Genomic DNA, 16,987 nt, shown 5'->3' with positions numbered 1-16,987 from the left:
TTTAGACATCAGATAGCAACAGCACTCGTGAGACTCAAGTTTTAGCCTATTTTGGGCATTTTAATCTTGTTTTAACGTGGATTCGTGTAGATTAACTTCCTAGTTAATTAATATGTTGATTTTATCTACTTCTTCTTCAATTTCTGTTGCTATTATGGCTAGCTAAACCCATTAGCTAGGGTTGTGGCTCAACCCTAGTGTGGGTAATTAATGGGTGTGATTGTTTAGTGCTTGAATGATGTTGGGTGTTTGATATTTGGGTTAATTCTAGTTTTAACTAGGATTTGGTGGTTGCAAACACTAAGTCTAGCTTAGTGAGTCTTGACTCTTCTTGAGAAAGAGTGTCTATGACTCCAAAGTTAACCCAACAAGGAATTGAGATGGACCCATGAGAATGGTAGTCCCAATTAACGGGTAAAACCTCGAGAGAGTAATTACCCAACTTGAACCATAAGTTGCTTGGCTTGTTAGCCTACCCAATTGGTCTCGAGAGAGTCAATTGGGCAAAATCACTCTTTCTACCGAGAGGTGTGAGAGTGAGTGCAATCGTGCAACGGTTATAGCATAAGCCCCATAATCATCATTCTTGTATTAGGCATCTCTACCCGTTAGTTGACCACCTAGGTAAATGCCACGACCCTAGCGCCTTTCTCTATCTTGCATACAACCTAGAATTAATCTCTTAGCATAATTTAGTTATAATTAGTAGTTGTTAAATTGTAGTTGATAATCATAAAAATCCAAAAATGATAGAAGATCAATTAGAAGCAAACACGCATTTCTAGGCTAAACAAATATCCAACTCCCTTTCTAGCTCTCTGTGGAAATTGACCCCGATACCACTATTGGGTAAAAGTATTAGCGCCCGCTCTTCCTAAGGTTGAGTCCGCTGCGACCTAATCAGAAAGTCTTTTCAAGTATCAACTTCCTTTCAGGCCACCATTCTCTGAACTTGTGGTAGGCCACTTCACTCGCAAACCTGTCTTGCCATGCTTCCGGGTTCCTGGTTCTCTCTACTCCTCCCACTTGGGGTTCACCCCCTCCTTCTTCTTCTCCGTCTTATTCTACGGGACCCTCACCGGATAGTGAAGTTGTAGGTGAGGTAGAATAGGCATTGTCACTGCCCATAGCTGAGCCCTCAGACGACTCAGAAGATATGTGAACTGATGCTTGGGCAGTAGGAGAGCCCAGAGGGGTAGGGTCATCTCTCAGTCTCATCCTCTCCGGGAAGTCATCCATATACTCCGGGACTAAGTCAGAATCAGAAGCCTCCCGGGAGGGCTCATAGTCACTTCCCTCTGAATGGGAAGCAGCTCTATCAGCAGCCCTTATTGCCTTTCTTGTCACCTTTATTGCTTGCCGAACTTGGGGGGTCAACCTTATCTTTCCACGTCCCCTACCCCGGGAGGACTCAGCTTTTCCCTTTTGTTTGTCTCCACTGCCTCGTGATTTGACCATTTTCTGCAAGTGGAATTCATTCTGTATTTGTTAGTATCATAGTACTAGGCGAAACAATGAAATTATGATTGCAGACAGTGAAATTACAAAGCAGAATTGCAGACCGCGAACCGCACAAAATGAAGTGCAGCCGCAAAGAAGCTACCGCGGACCGCACAAAATGCACCATGTTCTGCACTGAGGTAGGGATCAAACTACCCACTCTCTAATTCTAGGCATCGCGGACCGCACAAAATAGCATTGCGGACCGCACAAAAGCACCGCGGACCGCACAAAATCCACCGTGGTCCGCGGTAAGTTGTACCCAGCAACACCAACCTAGGGTTTCAATTTTTCACATTTTTAGTCCAATTTTTCACCTATTATTGATCCCCTAGGTGTTCAATTAGTGTTTTTAACTAATTAGTCCTACATTAAACATGATTAAACAAACCTACGATACAGAATTGAAAGAAAACGTGAAGAAAAAAGAAGAAAAACTAAGAAAAATAAAAGTTAAAAGAAAATAACAAAGTTAAATAACTAAGACAAAATTAAAATTACCAAAAGTGAGATGCAATGTAGATTAATGAGACTTAGCAGTTAAATTCAAGCAGGTATGAGTGATGAACAGTGATTTTTTTAGCTCTCGAATGTAAAGGGTCGAAAAGTTTGAAATGAGGGCCTCAGGTCCTATTTATAGAAAAAGGAACTGGGGCCCATCTCACCTACCCACCGCGGACCGCACAAAATGGCACCGCGATCCGCGGCACTCAAAAACAAGTGGGACTGGGGAAATGTCCACTGCGGACCGTAAGAAATGCAGTGCGGCCGCAGTGGTCCACCACGGACCGCACAAAATGCATTGCGGCCGCAGTGGAAAACTTCAGAGACTCCTCATTTTTGACCATTTAACACTGTGGTCCGCATTGAATTGTTGCCCCCGCACTAAGGCCTTTGCGGCCGCACAAAATGCAATGCGGCCGCAGTGCAAACTTCAGAGAGTGTGCATTTTTCCCAACTTGGTCCTGCACTGCATCAAAATAATCTTACACACATCTCAAAACCAGTTAGTACAAATCCTACACTAAAAAGGAAATAAAAGAAAAACAAAAAGAAAGACACATGGGTTGCCTCCCAAGAAGCGCCTGATTTAACGTCGCAGCACGACGCAGGTTACCATCAAATCACTTGAGATGTATCATTGCCACCACGTGGCTGTCATCAATCTTGCCAAGATAGTGCTTGACTCTATGCCCATTAACCCTGAAGATCTCACCATTTTTGTTTTTCAAGTCAAGTGCACCAAACGGAGTCACAAGCACCACTTCAAAAGGTCCACTCCATTTTGACTTAATCTTTCCCGGACACAGACGTAACCGAGAATTGAACAAGAGAACCAAATCACCCACTTTGAACTCCTTGCTACGAGCATACTTGTCATGAAGGTACTTCATCTTGTCCTTGTACAAGGACGAACTGGAGTAGTCATGGAATCGGAATTCATCAAGTTCATTAAGCTGCTCCACACGAAGATTTGTGCCACATCCCATTCAAGATTCAGCTTCCTCAAGGCCCACATGGCCTTGTGCTCTAACTCAACCGAAAGATGGCAAGCTTTCCCAAACACCAACCGGTACGGAGACATACCAATCGGAGTCTTGTAAGCAGTCCTATATGCCCATAGAGCATCATCCAATTTCTTAGACCAATCGGTCCTATTTGCATTGACCGTCTTTGACAATATACTCTTGATTTCCCTGTTTGAGACTTTAACTTGGTCACTCGCCTGAGGATGATAAGGAGTAGAAACTTTGTGATTGACACCATACTTTGCAAGCAAAGTGTCAAAAGCTCTATTACAAAAATGCGACCCCCCATCACTTATGATTGCACGAGGAGTGCCAAACCTTGTAAAAATGCTCTTTTTGAGAAATGCAACAACACTCCGGGCTTCATTGTTGGGTAAAGCCACGGCCTCGACCCACTTTGAAACATAGTCAACTGCCACTAGAATGTATGTGTTCCCACATGAGCTTACAAACAGGCCCATGAAATCAATACTCCACACATCAAAAATATCAACTTCTAGAATGGTGTTGAGAGGCATCTCATCTTTCTTCGAAATTCCACCCGCTCTTTGACATTCATCACACCTCTTCACAAGTTCACTTGCATCTTTATACAAAGTTGGCCAGTAAAACCCACAACTAAGAACCTTCGAGGCTGTCCTCGCCCCGCCATGATGGCCACCATAGGGAGAGGAATGACAAGCCTCTAAATACTCAACTGCTCCTCCTCTAGGACACACCTTCGGATCACTCCGTCGGTGCATATCTTGAGCAAGTATGGCTCATCCCAATAGAAATCCAAACTATCCTGTTTGAGCTTCTTCCTTTGGATAGAAGAGAGCTCACACGGGATTATACCAGTCACAAGGAAATTAGCAACATCTGCAAACCATGGCATATCATTCATCGACACAAAAAGTAGTAGCTCATCGGGAAATGTATCATTGATCTCTAGGCCATCACACGGCCTCCCTTCCTCCTCCAAGCGGGATAAGTGGTCCGCCACTTGGTTTTCACTACCTTTCCGGTCCACTATTTCCAACTCAAACTCTTGAAGTAACAAGACCCATCGCATCAGCCTAGCTTTGGAATCTTTCTTCGTCATCAAATACCTAAGAGCGGCATGATCGGTGTGCACTATGACTTTGACACCCATGAGATACGGCCGAAATTTTTCCATTGCGAACACAATAGCCAACAACTCTTTCTCAGTCACCGTGTAGTTCCTTTGGGCATCATTCATTGCCTTGCTCGCGTAGTACACCGGATGAAACATTTTGCTCACTCTTTGACCCAAGACTGGCCCAACCGCAACATCACTCGCGTCGCACATGAGCTCGAAAGGCAAGCTCCAATTGGGTTAGGTAATAATAGGAGTGGTGGTCAACTTGTGCTTGAGAAGTTCAAATGCTTGCATACATCCCTCATCGAACACGATCTTGGCATCCCTTTCTAATAGCTTGCACAAAGGGTTCACTACCTTCGAAAAATCCTTGATAAATCTCCGGTAAAACCCCTCATGCCCAAGAAAACTTCTAACCCCCTTGACAGAAGTGGGGGGAGGAAGCCTTGAAATCACCTCTATTTTAGCTTTGTCCACCTCTATACCATGTTTTGAAATTTTATGGCCAAGGACTATGCCTTCCTCAACCATGAAGTGGCATTTTTTCCAATTGAGCACAAGATTGGTGTCTTCACATCGGGCCAACACCCTATCTAGATTTTTAAAGCGTTCATCAAATGAGTCACCCACGGCACTAAAGTCGTCCATGAACACCTCCAAAATGTCTTCCACCATATCGGTGAAAATGGCCATCATACACCGCTGGAATGTAGCCGGTGCATTACACAACCCAAAAGGCATCCTAGAAAAGGCAAAGGTGCCATATGGACAAGGGAAAGTGGTCTTCTCCTGATCTTCCGGAGCAATCAACATTTGGTTGTACCCAGAATATCCATCCAAGAAACAGTAGAAGGCACGCCCAGCAAGTCGATCAAGCATCTGGTCAAGGAAAGGCAATGGAAAGTGATCCTTGCGGGTCACTTTGTTCAGCTTGCGGTAGTCCATGCACACCCTCCATCCGGTGAATATCCGGGTTGGAATTAGTTCATTTTGAGCATTGGTCACCACGGTCATACCACCCTTCTTCAGCACACATTGCACCGGCGAAGTCCAAGAACTGTCAGAGATGGGGTACACAACCCCGGCATCTAACCACTTGATCACCTCCTTTTTCACAACTTCTTGCATTGCCTCGTTCAACCTCCTTTGATGTTCCAAGGAGGGTTTTGCATCATCTTCAAGAATAATCTTGTGCATACAGAATGCAGGGCTTATTCCCAGAATATCAGCTAAAGTCCATCCAATTGCCTTCTTCCACTTTTTGAGCACCGCCAATGTGGCATCTACCTGCATGTTAGTAAGACAAGAGGAAAGAATAACTGGCAAAGTTGAACTAGGGCCTAAGAATTCATACCTGAGGTGTGGAGGCAACGGCTTCAACTCCAACACCGGAGGTTCCTCGATTGAGGGCTTTGTTGGTGAAGTCTTCCTATTCTCAAGATCCAAGGATAGCTTCCGAGGTTCATAAGAGTAAGAACCCATTCCGTGTAAAGCATTGACACACTCCACACGGCCTTACCCCTTATTTCCATCAAGATTCAACAACACCACCTCTAGAGGGTCCTCCACATTGATCATTGCACTAGTATCATCAATTATCACTGTCGTGACAAAATCCACAAATGAGCACACTTCGGTACAGTTGGGCTGCTTCATTGACTTATACACATGAAAGACCACTTTTTCATCACCCACTCGGAAAGTGAGTTCCCCTGCTTCCACATCAACTAAATCCTTCCCATTTGCAAGGAAAGGCCTTCCCAAGATTATAGGCACCTCAAAATCGACCTCACAGTCAAGAATCACAAAATCAGCTGGCAAGATAAATTTTTCCACCCTGACAAGAACATCATCAATAATACCCAATGGTCTCTTCATTGATCTATCCTCCATTTGCAATCTCATAGAAGTCGGCCTCGGTTGCCCAATTCCCAAAGTCTTGAAAACTGAGTAGGGCATCAAGTTGATACTTGCCCCCAAATCACATAGAGCTTTAGCAAAATCTGCACTCCCAACGGTGCAAGGAATGGTGAAAGCACCGGGATCCTCCAACTTCGGAGCCATTGAATGTACTATAGCACTAACTTGGTGGGTCATCTTGATAGTTTCACAATCCATGGATCTTTTCTTCGTCACCAAATCTTTCATGAATTTAGCATAGCCAGGAATTTGCTCCAAAGCCTCCACTAAAGGCACATTAATGGATAAGCTCTTCATCATGTCAATGAACTTCTTGAACTGATTCTCATTTTTCTGCTTCGCTAGCCTTTGAGGATAAGATGGAGGTGGCCTAGGCAAAGGTGCCTTGGCTTTACACACAACCGGCTCCGGCATGTCTATTACGTGTTCCCTAGACGGGTTCACGTCATTCTGTGTTTCCACCTCGGTATCTTTGATATCAATCCTCACTTGTTCATTCACGTTTTCATCAATCACATTTTCAACCACCAAAGGGATCTCATCCTCTTGCAACTCAACTTCATCATTCACAATTTCTTTTTGTTTGGAGGCATTTACATCACCGCCTCGCCCACTTCTTATTGTAACCGCCATTGCATGACCGGTATTGTTCCCACCCTTCGGGTTGACTACCGTATCACTAGGTAGAGCCCCCTTAGGGCGATTATTCAAACACTGTGAGATTTGGCCTAGCTGAACCTCCAAATTTCGGATTGAAGTATTGTGGGATGCCAACTGAGCATCGGAGTCAGCATTCTTTTTCATCATCTGTTCAAACATCATTTCAATTCTCCCATTTTCATTGTTGGATGAACTAGGACCTTGGGATGGAAAAGGAGGTGGATTGCTCGGTTGTTCATACATTGGGGGGCCTTTGAAAGCCTTGCCCCCGATTTCCCTGATTGTTATTGTTCCAACCACCCTGAATTGTTGTTTCCACCCCAGTTGTTGTTGTTACCCCAGTTTCCTTGATTGTTCTGATTGTTGTTCTGGTTGCCCCAATTAGGATTTGATTGTTTTTTCCCCAATTGGTGTTCCCTTGTTGTTGATTATTCCAATTGTTGTACCCTTGTTGTTGGTTACCCCAATTGCCTTGGGATCTCCATTGTTGTTGTTGGTTGGAAGAATTGCCCCTTTGGCCTTGATAATTGTTCACGTATTGCACTTCTTCATTCTGTTCTTCATACCCATCATCTTGGAACCCACCACTATCTTGGTTGTATTGTTCCGAATTCCCTTGGTTTTGTTGTCCTCTTTGTCTTCTTTTGTTCACCAACATATTGACACCCTCCATAGCATTCACTTGCCGCAGAGCTTGAACCTGTTGTAACTGTGCCTTTGCTAGCTGGTTCGTAGTTGTTGTCAGTTCTGCTATTGCCTGCCCATGATCATGGAGCTCTTTGTGCAAATGAATGACCGTGGGGTCACCCTGTGGCACATTTGCTCTACTTTGCCAAGCGGAAGAAGTGTTCGCCATCTCATCCAAAATCTCACAAGCTTGGTCATAGGGCGTGTTCACGAAGTTGCCCCCAGCTAATTGGTTCACTACGCACTGATTTGTTATGTTAATGCCCGGGTAGAATGTCTGTTGTATCATCGCCTCAGTCATATCATTGTTAGGGCATTCCTTAACCATGGTCCGGTATCGCTCCCAAATCTCATGTAGTGGTTTGTTGGGCTTTTGTTTGAAAGCTAAGATTTCATCCCTCAAAATTGCCATGTGGCCTGGTCAGAAAAACGTCGCGATGAACTTATCTGCCAACTCATCCCAAGTATGGATGGAATGATTGAGGAGTCTCTACAACCAGTCTAGTGCCTTCCCCCAAAGAGAGAAAGGAAAAAGTCTCAACCACAAGGAATCCTCGGACACGTTGGTTTGCTTGCTTCCCCAACATGTATCAACAAAACCCTTGAGGTGCTTGTAGTCATTTTGATCGGGAGCACCCGTGAAATAACCTCGTTACTCCAGCAAGGTCAGCATCACATTGGTAATTTGAAAATTGCCCGCCCGGATCCGGGGTGGGACAACTGCACTAACATATCCTTGGTTGGGAAGCACTCGAGGGGCCACTCTTGGAGGTGGCGGGGGGGTTCTAGAATATTGTCATTGGCATGTGCATTGGCCTGGCGGCCTCTCTATTGTCCTTGAGGCATAAAAGGTACCTCATCCTCACCATTGTCATCAACCTCCTCCCCCGGGATCACATTTCCAAGAGGGTCATTGTTGTTATTTGCGGCCATTTTGTACCTGAATTGGCGTCAAACAAAGATTAGTATCACAGAAGGAAAGAAAAGCAATACACAAAACTATTTAGATAGATAGCCAAAACCGTTAACTCCCCGGCAACGGCGCCAAAAAGTGATCGGTGCCAACCCTGCACCATTATAGAGTGGCGAGAGCGGTCGATGCAGCTTTTACCCGAATTGGTCGAGATCGAATCCACAGGGAGATAGAAGTTGGAGTTGGTTTCCTATCCAAACTAGCAATGTGCAGTACTCTTAATTGCACTTCCAATAATAGTTGGTGTTTTGATTACTTCTAATAGTATGCTAACAAGATGTTAAATTAAGCTAAGAGTGAAATACTTGAAAGGTTATCTAATTGGTTAAAGAGGCACTAGGAAAGTGACTTTCTCCTAGGTGGATATTTGACGGATTCTCAAGCCTAAGGCAAGATCGTTATGATGGGGATTACGATATAACCAATGCACGAAACTTCTCACTCTATACCTCTCAGTAGTTTGAGTGATTTTGCCCGAATTGACTTTCTCAAGACCAATTGGGTATTACAATTTAGCAAGCAATTGAGGTTCAAGTCGGGTATTACTATCTCTAGGTTTAACCCTTTAATTGGGGCTATCAATCTCTTGAATACGCCCCAATTCCTTGTTGGACCAATTTTTCTAGACTCAAGCTCTCTTTCTCAAGAAGAGCCCAAGTCACAAAGGTACAAATTAGTGTTTGCAACCACTAATTCAACATGGAAAACATAAATTGGTCCAAATATCAAACACCCATAAACATTCAAGCCTTAAAACTCAAGACGCATCAAATACCCACACTAGGGTTGAGTCACAACCCTAGCTAATGGGTCTAGCTACTTGTAATAAGGGAAGAAAACAAGAAATTAGATAAAGAAATAACCATAATAATTAATTACAAACTAAGATAATAAAGATTCAGTGTAATAGTAGCCCAAAATTACTCAAAAAGGAACAAAAGAGTCGTTCACGTGCTCAGCCCCAAGTCAGATTACAAAAGATGACCTAAAAATGTGAAAAGAAAGTATCTATACCAGGCCAAATTTTCTGGACAAAAATACCCCCGACGAGGTAGTACGGTCCGCACAAAATACATCGCGGACCGTACTGAAGCTTTTTGGCTTGGCTCTGCAGTCTCTGAAGTTGGCCACCACGGACCGCATAAAATGCACCGCGGTCGTGGTGGCTTCAATACGGTCCGCACAAAATGGCTTGCGGTCTGCGCTGGCTTCATCCCTGTTTTCCACAACTCTCTGAATCTCATCTCCGCGGTCCGCACAAAATGGGTTGCGCGGTGAGGCTACTACGGTCCGCATAAAATGCTTTGCGGCCGCAGTGCTTGAGTTATCAAAAATTGCACCTCTCTGAATCTGGTCACTGCGAACCGCACAAAATGGGGTGCGGCCGCAGTGGATCTGTTTCAACTGTGTTTGGACTTGTCCTTGGTACTTGTGCATGTTGCACTCCTTTTTGAGCTAGTTTTGACTTTGTCACCTTTTTGACCAAACCCGGCAAAGAAGTATGACATGTAAGCCTTTTTGGGACTATTTTGTATACATTTTTACTCAAAACTCAAGTGAAAAGGAGTGTAAAATGAACTAGAATCCCTAGTTATCAAGCGCAACCCGATCCCATGATATCCTCACAACACAGTCTCTCGGCCTCACTCACTTAGTAGCCTCTCAAGCCACTCGGGCTACGGTAAAATAGGATGCTCAGTCAAAATATCATTGTGCATCAAATTAGGGTAAATAAGACTGAGTTATAAAATCAGTAAAACATAGCATGACTGCGTACAGTTATTAAATCAAAATAGTGAGAAATTTCAGTAAAGAAAACCCCAAGGGTCCAAACAGTTGGCACGAGGCCAAAATATGGCATCCAGCCCAAAACATAGTAATGCTTTCCAAAACACAATAGTATCAAATAGTTTTCAATCAAATACGCGACATAATAGTCATACGGGACGGATCAACTCATAATCCCTAACGGTACACGACCCCACGCCCGTCATCTAGCATGTGTGTCACCTCAAATTAGTGAAAGATGTGAAATCTGGGGTTTCACAGCCTCAGGACAATATTTACAATCATTACTTACCTTAAACCGGTCCAAACTCTAGCCCGCGATGCCTTTGCCTCTCGACTCGGCCTCCGAATGCTCCAAATCTAACCAAAACTAGATTCATGCCGTCAATATAAGCTAAAAGAACAAAGCCCGCGCGAAAATAATCAAATTACATCAAAAATCCCGAAATTGGCCAAACACGAACCCCGGGCCCACGTCTCGGAATTCGATAAAAATTATATCACTAGAATCCTTATCCTCCCACGAGTCTATACATACCAAGAACATCAAAATCGGACCTTAAATGGCCCCTCAAATCCCCAATGAAAACTCTCCAATTTCAAGCCCTAATTCTCCAATTATACCCTTAAATTCCAATAATTTCATGTCTATTTAGTTAAAAATTACCATAGAATCGAGTATTGAGTTCAAAAATCTTACCTCCAAGCCTTACCCCATGAATCCCTCTTCAAATCCTCTTAAAAAGCTCTAAACTCATCTAAAAAATGGTGACACAAGGATGAAAATCGCGAAGGAAAGCGTATATAGTTTCTGACCAAGGGATTCCACATCTGCGGTCCCTTAAGCGCACCTGCGCTACCGCTTCTGCGGTTTTCCCTTAAGGGGGCCAACTTCCGCACCTGCGCACCAGGCCTTGCACCTGCGGGCTCGCAGGCGCGGTTATCAATCCGCTCCTGCGACTAAATCTGCTCTTGCGATCAGCCCCACGCACCTGCGATCATTGCACCTGCGGTCCCCAATCCGCAGGTGCGGAAACAACAGAAGCAGAAAATTCTGCAGCTCTACTCAAATTCCAAATCTTCCGTCAACCCTCCAAATCCATCCCGAGGCCCTCGGGACCTTAACCAAGTATGCCAACAAGTCATATATCATTATTCAAACTCATACCAACCCTCAGAACACTCAAAACGACGACAAAACACCAAATCACCCTCGGATTCAAGCCTAAGGATTCCAAAACTTCCGAATTCCACTAACGATCAAAAAGTCTATCAAACCTCATCTGAATAACCGGAAATTTTGCACACACGTCACAAATGACACAACGGACTGATCGCTGCCAACTCCACACTACTATAAAGTAGGAAGATAGGGTCGCAATAGCTTTTACCCGATATGAGGGTCGGGATCGAATTCCTCAGAGAGCTAGAAATTGGAGCTGGGTATCTATCGAGACTAGAGTCGTGTAATTGTTCTAAATGTCACTTCCAACATTTTTGGGTTTTTTCGATTATAAACTACTATTATCAAACTACTAATTGAATCTAGATTATGCTACGAAATAATTGCTAAGGTTGTATCTAATGGGGAGAAAGGCACTAGGGTCGTGACATCACCTAGGTGGCTAATTGACGGGTAGATGTTACTAAGGTTCGATTGACATAATTGGGGCTTATGCTATAACCGTTGCACAACTTTACCCACTCTCACACCTCTCGGTAGAGAGAGTGATTTTGCCCAATTGACTCTCTCGAGACCAAATGGGTAGGCAGATTAGATCAAGCAACTAGGGTTCAAGTAGGGTGATTACTCTCGCGAGGTTTAACCCGTTAATTGGGACTATCATTTCTCATGAGTCCATCCCAATTCTTTGTTGGGTCAATTTTGGAGACTTAGACTCTCTTTCTCAAGAAGAGTCAAATCCACAAAGCATAAATCAGTGTTTGCAACCACCAATTCATAGATTAAAATATAAAATCAACCCAAATAGCAAACACCCATAATCAATCTAATCCTAGATGGAAACGCCCATCAATTACCCACACTAGGATTGATCCACAACCCTAGCTAATGGGTTTAGCTACTCATGCTTGAACAAGAAAATAGAGAAATAGATGAAGAACAAGACATATTAATTAAATACTAAATTAAAGTACAAGAATCTATCGTTAATTTGAAGCTAAGATGCCAAAAATGGCTACAAATGATGTTCTCACGAACGCAGCTACGTTCTGGAATTAACTGATGACCTAAAAATAGTAAAATGTTCTATTTATACTAGGCTGGAAAAACTGGACAAAAATACCCCTGCGGGGTCAATTCTGGGCTCTCAGAACTTGGGCTCCGCGGACCGCGTAGAATGGACTGCGGCCGCGGAGGCAACTGGCGCGGTCCGCACAATCACGACCGCGGACCGCATGGCTTGGACTTGGCATAATTCCATCTCTCTGAATCTCTTGTCCGCGGACCGCACAAAAAGGTAGTGCGGCCGCGGAGCCTTTACCGCGGACCGCTAAATATGTACCGCGGCCGCTTTGCCTGAAGCCCACTTTTGTCAACTCTCTGAACCATCTAGTGCGGCTGCATTCGACTTTTCACGGTCCGCGCTAGGCTTGTTTGCCCTCAGTTTACTTGGACTTTGATACTTGAGCAGGTTTCACTCCTTTTGAGCCGATCCTTGATATTTCGTCACTTTGTCGATCAAACCTGCAATCAAGTACAACTTATGAGCCTTTTGGGACTATTTTGTAACAATTTATATTCAAAGCATAGGCAAGTAGGAGCATAAAACACGTTAAAATCCCTACTTATCACGGACCTACTCCAATTTCTAAAATTCCAATCCGATCCTGATATCAAAATTTTCACTACCAACCGGAAAATGCCAAAAGCCTAATTTTGCCAATTCAAGCCTAAATCTGCCACAGACCTCCAAATCACATTCCGAACACGCTCCTAACTCCAAAATCACCCAACGGAGCTAACCAAATCTAAATCCGAGATCGAATACTAAAAAGTCAAGACTGGGTCAAACCTTTCAAATTTAAAGCTTCAAACGGAGAATCATTCTTCCATATCTATTCCGATTAACTTGAAAACCAAAACAGACGATTTACATAAGTCATAATACACCTTACGGGGCTAGTCATGCCCGAGAACTGGCGAGCGAAGTGCAAATGCTAAAAACAACCGGTCGGGTCGTTACAGTTCTGATTCATTTGAAATAGGTTTTCTTCCCTTAATGTGGTAGAACATAAGTCTTTGAAGAACAAAGTTATCTCTGTGATGGACTTCCATATATTTTCAGGCAAACCACAAAATACAATAGGGATTAAGGTTTCCATGAAGATATGACAATCATGAATTTTTATATGAGTCAGTTTTTCTTCAACCATATCGGCACATTTTCCCAGGTTCGAAGCATAGCCCTCGACATCTTTAGGTTTGTAACCCACTCACAAATCTCTCGTCTTTGTTCCAAAGTGAATGTGTAGCTTGCCTTGGGCTTGAACACCTTACCATTGTTCATAGACTGCAAATGTAATTCAGGTCGCCAGCAATATTCTTATAAGTCCAGTCTAGCCTTCAGGTTATCTTTTGTCTTATTCTTATCATCCACCACTATGTTGAACAAATTCTCAAAATAGTTCTTCTCAATATGCATGACATCAAGATTGTGTTAGAGAATATTATCTTTCCAATATGGCAACTCCCAAAATATGCTCTGTTTTGTCCAGCTACGAATAACACCATATCCAGGAAATCTAGAAGGTAGGGCCTCGATAACTTTAGTGAAGTTCTAAACCCTCTCCCAAATTTCCTCACCGGACAAAATTGGAGGTGGAAAATCATGTTCAACTATATTCTTTTTGAATGTATTCTTCATCCTTCTGAACTCATGATCAACTAGCAAGAACTGATGATGACAATCAAACCATGACTGCTTTCGGCCATGTCTTAAAGTGAACGCTTTACCATTTCTCATGCAGTAAGGAAGACATGCTAACTTTCCAGCAGTCATCCACCCAGACAACATTCCATACCCAGAAAAATCATTAATGTCCTACATTAAGTTAGCACGCAAGTTGAAATTTTGCTTAGTTGATATGTCATATATCTCAACTCCATCACACCACAACTGTTTTAGCTCATCAATCAGAGCTAGCAAATATACATCAATCAAACTCTTTGGATTGTGGGGACCGAAAATAACACAATTTAAACAAATATATGGCCTAGTCATACACATTTCAGACTGAAGATTATACGACGTAATAAAGACCGACCAGCATGAATATGGTGTTACAGAAACAGAAAATGGTGTGAAACCATCAGCACACAAACCCAACCGAACATTCCTCGGTTCACTGGCATAATCTGGATACATCCTATCAAAATGCTTCCAAGCTTCCCCATCTGAAGGATGACACATGACACCGGAGGGCCTTCTATTTTTATAGTACCATTTTATATGAGGAGCGGAACTCATCGATGCGTACAACCCCTTTAATCTAGGAATAAGAGGTAAATAATGCATCAACTTCACAACAACATTCTTCCCACTGGAAACCCACTTAAAACGAGATTTTTCACAAAATTTATAACTTTCTAAATTTGCATCACCCTTAATACAACATGAAATCATCTTCACAACAATCGATTCTCATAGACGAGAGTCTTAACTTAGAAAGCAATCTTTTAGCCTTATAGAAATCTTCGGGTACGTTGAAAGTTGGGTCAACTAGTTTAGTCATAAGGCCAATGAACGAATCCATTCCCGCTTGAGAAATATTGGTATCTGATAATGTTTTATTTTCGGACGACACTATTAGCTCGAAAATAAATAGTAGTAAAAAGAATTTGTTTTGAACAATAGATGTCTTTCACATCCAGCTATAACAATGAGTAATTTTCTAATTTCTTAATGGCAGTTCCAAAAAACGCACTTCGACATCAAAAAGCGTATTCGTAAAAATATTTGGAAAAGAAAGGGATATTCGATAGCATTAAAGACTTTTTCGTTAGCAAAATCTCTTACTATCGGAAATTCAAAAAGTTTTTTTGTACGCCAAACAAAAATAAATATATATATAGAGAGAGAGAGAGTTGCTGCATGAAGCTTCTCAACTTTTGGTTTTTCTTTCTCTAGGCGATTCTTGGTTCGTACAAGATGGATGGGGACAGAAAAATACAAATCTGTAATTGGGATTTCTATTTAAAAGGGAATTTTACACAATATAGTCACCCCAAAAACAATAAATATCCAATTTGTAATTTTTTTTTTTTTATATTTGACTAGCGACTGTAATTAGTTTTCAGTCGACCGGCCTAAAAATATCATGTAAAGACCAGCTTTTAGATGAGAAACTAATTTGTCAGCCTATTTCCGAATCTCAAATATGTGATATTTGTTAGGATCAAACTAATCAAGTGTCATGCGGAAGCTAGTAAATTAAAATAAACTTTGAACGACGATAAATAAGACAACCCCTAACAATATTATGAATCTTATAAGATTTCATTTTATTAATAATAAAATTCGGATACAATCATAAGCAAATTAAAAATACCAAACTTACTGAAGAAAGACAGATGAAAAGCTTCTAAATAAACAAGGAAAATAATAAAACAGTAGCTTATGCGCATTGGAAATTTTTGGGTGCATACTTTCCGCAGTTGTTGAGCAACAAACTGAGGGAAAGAGGGACATTGAGATTAATTCCCAGCACGTTGGCTTTAATAGCAGTGCAAAGGCAAACAGCAGCATCAAGATCAGCAAGTCCTTGAATTAGAGAGCAGCATTCAGTCTTAGCTGGGCTACTTCCAATAACAAGGTGCACTAAGTCATTCAATAAGCTGGCACACACTTTTAGCTTAAGTGTGTCCTTTGGGCACTTACCCTTTGATGATGGGGTTGATGGGGTGGATGGGGTAGAGGGGGTAGGGGTAGGCTTGGGGTGGGGCTTGGGGGTAGGGTGGGGCTTGCGGTGTGGGGGTGGTGGGCATGGGACATCAGTGGAACTAACTATAGTGAAGAAGAGAATGTTCAAAGTGAGGAGAAGGGCAATGGAGGATGCAGCAAACTTAGCCATTTTTCAGTGTTAATTAGCACTCTCAAGTATTGAATGAATGTGACTAATGTAGTGAAAATGCTGTTTGCTTGGTGTTTGGAAATGATAAAATGAGTGGGTATTTATAGATGGAAATATCCTGAATATATTTGCATTTAATACTTCTTTATGTCCTACACTAATGAAGAAAATTGAGAGAGAGGCTCATGTGAATAGAGAATATCTACACAAGCTGGCAAAATGCAACTTGAGATGCTACTATTATTGGATTATAAACTTGTAATTTTGTGGATTTCATTAGTTGTCTATTATCTTCTTCCTCAAAGATAAAATTATACATCCTTTATTTTCACATGGGACTTAGATTATTCCCTTTAATTATTTGAACATTGTTCTTCAACATGCTTGACCTGTGCCAAGATCTGGATCCCATCAACATCAATATTTTTGTTCGGTTTGGAAACTAGTACTACCCAGCCTAGAGCGTTTCTAGGATTTGTACACTACCAAGAAGTTTCTTCATTTATATTTTGCTATAGATATTGATTGGCTACTATTTACTTTTTCTTAATTTGGCAGCAATAATAATTACCCTTCATCTCAAACAAGTTAGGGTATCTAGTGAAAAAGTACTACTAAAATATTTCTATATTTTCTATTGCCATCAGAATCTCTAATACGGCCAGTGTTTTAAAAGGCATTTAATTTCTGGGACTCGCCCGAGGCTTGTTCCTGTGCGGGGAACTTGCAAAACGC

The 16,987-nt window shown here is 42.3% G+C and overlaps 1 protein-coding gene across 1 annotated transcript; it reads right to left on the bottom strand.

Moving 5' to 3' along the window:
• Positions 1-15,657: 15,657 nt before the first annotated feature.
• On the bottom strand, positions 15,658-16,355 carry LOC109220612 (14 kDa proline-rich protein DC2.15-like). The gene has a single exon (XM_019385071.1). The coding sequence runs from the start codon at positions 16,250-16,252 to the stop codon at positions 15,797-15,799; it is 456 nt and encodes a 151-aa protein (XP_019240616.1). The 5' UTR covers positions 16,253-16,355; the 3' UTR covers positions 15,658-15,796.
• Between the last annotated feature and the right edge of the window lie 632 nt (positions 16,356-16,987).

Source organism: Nicotiana attenuata, unplaced genomic scaffold (assembly GCF_001879085.1).
Source record: "Nicotiana attenuata strain UT unplaced genomic scaffold, NIATTr2, whole genome shotgun sequence".
Taxonomy (NCBI): Eukaryota; Viridiplantae; Streptophyta; class Magnoliopsida; order Solanales; family Solanaceae; genus Nicotiana; species Nicotiana attenuata.
This window is presented reverse-complemented; position numbering and strand designations above follow the sequence as displayed.

Excerpts from the sequence above, each read along its gene's own strand:
- LOC109220612 (XM_019385071.1), bottom strand. The coding sequence starts at position 16,252 with ATGGCTAAGTTTGCTGCATCCTCCATTGCCCTTCTCCTCACTTTGAAC.